The sequence below is a fragment of the Nestor notabilis genome, unplaced genomic scaffold (genome assembly GCF_000696875.1).
Source record: "Nestor notabilis isolate BGI_N333 unplaced genomic scaffold, ASM69687v1 scaffold1604, whole genome shotgun sequence".
Taxonomy (NCBI): domain Eukaryota; kingdom Metazoa; phylum Chordata; class Aves; order Psittaciformes; family Psittacidae; genus Nestor; species Nestor notabilis.
This window is the reverse complement of record NW_009925872.1, coordinates 81,149-87,213: the sequence shown is the minus strand read 5'-3', so window position 1 is coordinate 87,213 and position 6,065 is coordinate 81,149. Positions and strand designations below refer to the sequence as shown.

Here is a 6,065-nt window from a genome sequence, read left to right as displayed (position 1 = left end):
TGCTGAACCAGGGATGTAACGGCATTTTGCTTGTTATAAGTGCTTTTTAATGTCCTGGGTTTGGGGGTGTTAATCCACAAGTACAATGTAACTATAACATGTTACATAACATGTTACTATAACATGGGGATATTCAAACCAATAAGCTCTTACTGACAGGTCAGCTCTGCTGACACATCTATACAATGCTGACCAGTGCTGACCAATGACAGTGCTTCATCACACTCACGTAGTTCTAATCTCCAGCTGAGTTGCTCATTTGTTTCAAAAATGTTGTAAGATATGATCTCTAAATATTTCCCTATATTCTCAAGTTTACAATATGAATGCTAAGTTTCAAATGAATTAGATTTATTAAGAGACAAAATTCTGCTGAAGAATTTGCCAAGATAATTTTCTCTGATGTGATTGAGTTTAGATGAGGTCTCTCATTTTCTGTGTTCCCTCTCCTCTATTTTTCCCCTGAAGAAAGCTGTATTTCCAATGTGTTCCTCCTTTAGTTGGGCAATGCCACCTTCCCTGACACACTGGATGTGCACCACTGTCTTTGCAAAGGCTCATGGGTGGGAATGCTGTTACAATGACATGATTGGGGTTACTCATACCTGATGTGGCTAACTTAGGTGGCTGAATTAATAAGTAGAGATGACATGTAATGTCAGTGGAGATGGACCACTTCTTTAGAAAGAACCAGAGCAGAAGCCACGTGTCCACCATGTAGAGAGGCTCACTACCTAATTTGTGCGCATATATGTCTAAAGCCAGGTGGTGGCAATACTCCCAGAAAGTGCTATTTTTGATAGATACTCTCAATTTTGGTTAGTTGTTTGGTTACCTACTCATTGTCACACTCCTCTCTCTGTTGTAGCTCCTCTGTCAATCTCCATCTTTGTCCAGTCTCCATCCTTGCTTATTTGCTTCCCTTTCTCTTCTCTAAAATGCAATATAACTTTCAGTTATTCAGGTGCCCAGGCACTTAAATGTCTGACAAAATTGCTTGATTCAAGTTTCTCTGGACCAGTTGCAGAATTCAAAAGGAGAAATATACTCAGTCAAAAAAAAAAAGTCTTACTCACAGCTTTCTCTTTTTTGTTATGTGTGACCATGTGTGGTTTGTTTTCCTAAGCTGCTGCTTCGTCTCTTATTCCTTTCTGGCATCTTTTCACCTTCCCACCAGATACTTCCTTTCAGTCTGTTACATTGGTTTCAATGTTTTCTTATTTTTATGAACTTCAGAGAGAAACTCCTCTGGATTTTGTCTTTTTTAAATTTTTTTTTCTTTTATTTGGATGATTTTATATACAGGCTTCCTCCTACTACTTTTTTCTTTCATGAAAAATAAAAAAGAAATTTATTGTTTTCCTTTTTCTGTATTGAAAAGGCAGAACAAGAGCTCTTCTTTGTTATATAAATATTTATTGAAGTAAGGAAAGCTAACTTAATAGTGAAGCATTAAAGACAGTATTTTTCTTTGTGTTTAAATTCCTGTTTTGAGTAAAACCAGGATTTCAAGTAAAGATTTGCATAAGAAGTTCATTTCATGATATAACTATTTTTCAATTAAAACCTCATGTTTTTTAGTGTATGTCTTGTTTGAATCTAAGATTTTGTTTGTCTGTTGAGTCCCACACATTAATTACTAAGCAAACAAATGCAAACAAATGGCTCCATAACTCAAGATAAACAAAATTTTTCTTGAAAAATAGTCTAGTGAGAATGTTTGGTATATATCACCTCTGAAAGCCCAAAGAAGATAGAGTGACGTGACTGGCCTGCTGATCCAAGAATGCCAAGTTCTCTTTGCTCAGTGGGACTAGGGTTTAGTTTGTCTAAGATATTTATCTCTTGTTCATTTGCAGTTGATGCAATGGAAGGTGAGGCTTTGGTTATAAAATGTCCTCGATGGAGTTCATCTGTGAAAGTCACCTGGTATCACATGGACACAAACAAAATAATTCCTGCAGAAGAAGAGGGATCACAAATATTTTCCTTAGAACGATTTCTTTGGTTTCTGCCAACTTCTAGAGAGCATTCTGGAAACTACACTTGTGTTATACATTTGTAAGTACAACTTTGAAAAGTGAAAGGTGTAAGTCTAGAAAGAAACACACTTTTTTTAGTAATACATTCTTATTATTACAGAAATGATGCAATTTTTTCATGGTATACAACAATTCATGTGGCTTTTCATGCTGCACTTGCCGACAGGTCATTAAAATCAATCTATGACTGAACTACAATAATCATCCGTATGTTTCTAAATCAAGACTTACAGTTGTTACTTAAAATATTCCTTATAAAAATACTATCATTGACATACCTTTATTCCACTTTTAAAGTTCAAATAATCGCACAAGGTCATTCAACATGAGCGTGCAGGTGCATCCATACAAGCAAGGAGTATGTTTCCCAAGTCGGATTCGTTATCCAAATGACACTGGAAGAGGAAAAGTTGTTTGTCCTACAATTGACAATTATAAGAATGCTACTATCATCCAGTGGTATAAGGTAAATAAAACCCTGATAGTGCCAGTTGTAGATCAGATTAGCGTGAGAAGCTACTTGCAGCCAAATAAAGAGCTATTTATTTTCCAGGACTGCAGACCTCTTCAGGGACAGAGATACTTCAAGGGAGAAAAGTATATTTTTATTAACAACCCAAGAAAGGAGGATGATGGTTATTATACTTGTCGATTTAGCTACACTCATAAAGGAAATGTGTTTAATGTATCAGCAACGAGGATTTTCATAAGTAAGGGTAAGGCAATCATTTTGTAGCTTGCTAAAATAAAAAAGACAGGTCTACTTAAAGCAAAGGAAGATTTTTTTGTACATTAAAGAGAAAAGTTTCTGTTAGTTTGTTTTATCTTCTCAAAGAAACTTTAGATCAGCTTTTTTAGGTGAATTTTGTGGATGGAGACCCACGTGGAGCAAGATGGGGCTAAATTCAGACCTGGTCATGTACAGCTTTTTGCTAAAAGTCTCTGATGACTCTGGTTATGTACTGTGGGTGGTAGACATGGCTGGTAGCACTCATTTCTTAACGAGGGATGCCACAAAGCTCTGCTTTCTATTTATTCAAGGGGAGAAGAATTTGTAGCTAGTTAGGATCATCTGGTGATTGTTGGATCACTGTGTTGATGGCCTATAACTCAATACCTTTTGGTCCATCTTGATTATCTAGCATTTATTTGATAGGCTGAAAAAAGTTTTAGGTTTATCTTGAATGAGACAAAATGAGCAAGATATATATAGACAAAAAATGAGTGGAGCTTAGTGATTACTGTGTCATTGTTATTTTGAATGCAGCCAGTTATGCTGAAGTGTGTCTTTGGGGTGTCTCTAGAATGCAGTCTCCTCAGGGAGGCTTTGTATTTGGATGGTGATCAGGGGAAGAGCACACAGCAATCAGCAGTTCCAGACTGCATCAACTTGCAAAACTTTAAAATGTGCCTTCAGTTTTTCAATCAGATCAGTAGAAAAATAGTCAGAAATTTTTTAGGAGGTTTGGGGATGTGCCTTGGGTTTGGGTTGTTTGTTTGGTTTGGTTTTTTTTTAAGGAGATAATGTTCATTTGTAGACTGACATCAGACTTTTTTTTTCTATGAGGAGGCACACAGCTTATAGGCAGAATGCAATTTTAGAATGTAGGAGCCTTGATTCCAGTTCTTGCTGCTGTGCCAAGATCACAGTAGTGGAGTTTGTTTTTGATTATTCTGAGCTGGACAGGAGACAGCTGAGAGCTAGTACAGTAGTTTAGGCCATTGTGCCTTTCCTCCTTCTCTTACTTGCAATACCCCGTTGGTCTACATGACACTTCCCTGCCTAATACTCAAGTTTTGTTTGGATGTACTTTCACCAAAAATTCTCTAACTTGTCATCAATATTGTTGTGTCTGGGTTATAATAAAAATTCCTGGGTTTATTTGGCATAAAGTCATCCAAATTTACAAAAGCCTGTTACATCCAGGCAGATTACTTCATTTGGAAGTTAACCTGTCTTTCTTTAGAAATCACTGCAGAAAGAAGGAATTGCAACACAACATGTGAAATCTGAGCTAGGTTTGTCACGTCTCTTCCAGTTTTTACTACATTCAAATTACTTAGTAATAACTTTTTTGAGTTTTTATCAGCCCTTAAAATTAGTATGCTGATGAGTGGAGCTGTTACGTTTTGATAATATTGGCTTATGACGTACATTCCTGTTGCCTTTGCAGATTCACACTGACCCAGAGGACTTTCTGCCTCTGAATGCTGGCAGCTAGCTAGGAAGTTACTGACGTTCTCCTGACTTCTTTTTTTACCAGATCCAGCTAATGAAAATTAGAAACAGTTAGGATGGGTGAAGATAATTGCTTTTCTGGCAGCCTGGGAAGCAGGGGGTTTAATGAGTTCCTGAATATTTTTTAAGGGAAATATGGTTATGGGTGTCGCATGGGTGCCTTGAGATGGAAAAGCTTAATGAGGGAAAGGATAACAAGCAATGTGTTTGGAGTGGGATATGTAAGACAGTATAAAGGACAAGAGAAGAAGAAAAATGCATCAAGGAGAAAAAATCTGAAAGAACTGAATGTCTATTTCAAGTCAAATAGGTGGAGGTAGTTTGGACCTGTCCATAACAATTATTATTTGGAACAGAAAATAAATATGTTAAAGAAAGAGCAGTATCCTTTTAGAAGGTAATGATAAAGGATGCTCAGTGTAATGGGAAGTAGCTGGGTGTAGCAGTGATGTTCAGACAGCAGGGAGAGTCTTGGAAACCATACGTGCTTGGCTGTCAGGCTACAGAGATGGGGGAAACAGGGGAATACAGGTGGGAAGCTGTGGGCTATAGGTTCTCCAGTTCAGACACTACATAAAAATGCATTTTAGCTTTTTCATATCGTGGATATGAGTAATTCCTCAAGTGTTGGAAGGAATCTTTATCACAAACCCATCACTGCATTTTCTTGTTTTTCCCACCCAGAAGCTAAAACAGTGCTTGAGAAAGTAAAACTTTTCCTTGCTCTTGGTGTAAAAATACAGAAATTTAATAAATTTGGAGAAAATACTGAAACTGTTAACACATACAGACTACCTAGAAATATTTGGTCATAGGAATAAAACCAGGTGATCCCGACAGACATGTGAAACACTGTTATAGTGTTAGTTTGCAATTCTGCTTTGGAATCTTAAAATATTAACCTTACAGGTTATAATCATTATCTTATGAAATAAGTTTTCACAAATTTCTAATATGTGCTTTCTTTCCCTCCTTAATTTCTAAAGCAAAACACTCCCCTCTACCTCCTAGAATTTTATTTCCAAAGGACAAAGATGTAATTGAAGTGGAGCTTGGTAAGTACAGACTTTAAATTATTTTTAAACTAACATTTGGTGTTCGCCTAAAAACACGGGGATCTTCAAGAACATTTAATGATGGAATTTTTCCATAATGCTTACCAGATTTAATTCACTCCAGGCACACTGATGTGAAGTCAGATATAACTGATGGGTTATTTAGGCATTAAGCAGCAATTTAAGGGGATTTAAATAAACCATTCTGCCCTCAGTGAGATAGACTAGGATTACTCACATGGCTACTTATTACATCTCAGCTGAAGGAGTGACAGCTTCCATCCACTTCAAAGAAGGTGTCCTGGTTTCTCAGGTTGGAAAGCCCACGATGCAGAGCTTGCTCCGTGGCTCCCTTTTGTTTAGGACTGTAGATGTTCTCAGTGATTCAGATTCACCCTGCATAACCTGCAGCATCAGAGAAAGGTGTTTATGGTAGGAATGGTAGGAATGAGAGCTGTCTGGGGTTTTTGTATAGTTGACAGAGAAAGGTGGATCTCTCCAGAAAATGACTGTGCCCATCCAAAGCACAAACAGGTAGCCCAGGATGCCTGTGTCCCAGGGCAGCTGGGGTGAACCTCACTCAGGGACACTGGGAGAAGGAATACCAATTACTACTCCACTGTTTCTGCCCTAGAGCAAGACTGCTCTGGTAGCAGGTACTGCAGGGGCCTGGGGCCCTGTCAGAGGTGCCATGTACTGTGGCTCAGAGACTTGCCATGTTGAATTGCA

General features: G+C 37.8%; 1 protein-coding gene across 1 annotated transcript in view; it reads left to right on the top strand.

Moving 5' to 3' along the window:
* Positions 1-6,065, top strand: part of IL1RL1 (interleukin 1 receptor-like 1) — a 25,303-nt gene that overhangs the window by 437 nt on the left and 18,801 nt on the right. Inside the window, exons 2-5 of the mRNA XM_010013241.1 lie at positions 1,860-2,061; positions 2,340-2,508; positions 2,596-2,758; positions 5,268-5,336. Coding sequence (XP_010011543.1) covers positions 1,860-2,061; positions 2,340-2,508; positions 2,596-2,758; positions 5,268-5,336 — 603 coding nt within the window. The remainder of the gene's footprint in view (positions 1-1,859; positions 2,062-2,339; positions 2,509-2,595; positions 2,759-5,267; positions 5,337-6,065) is intronic.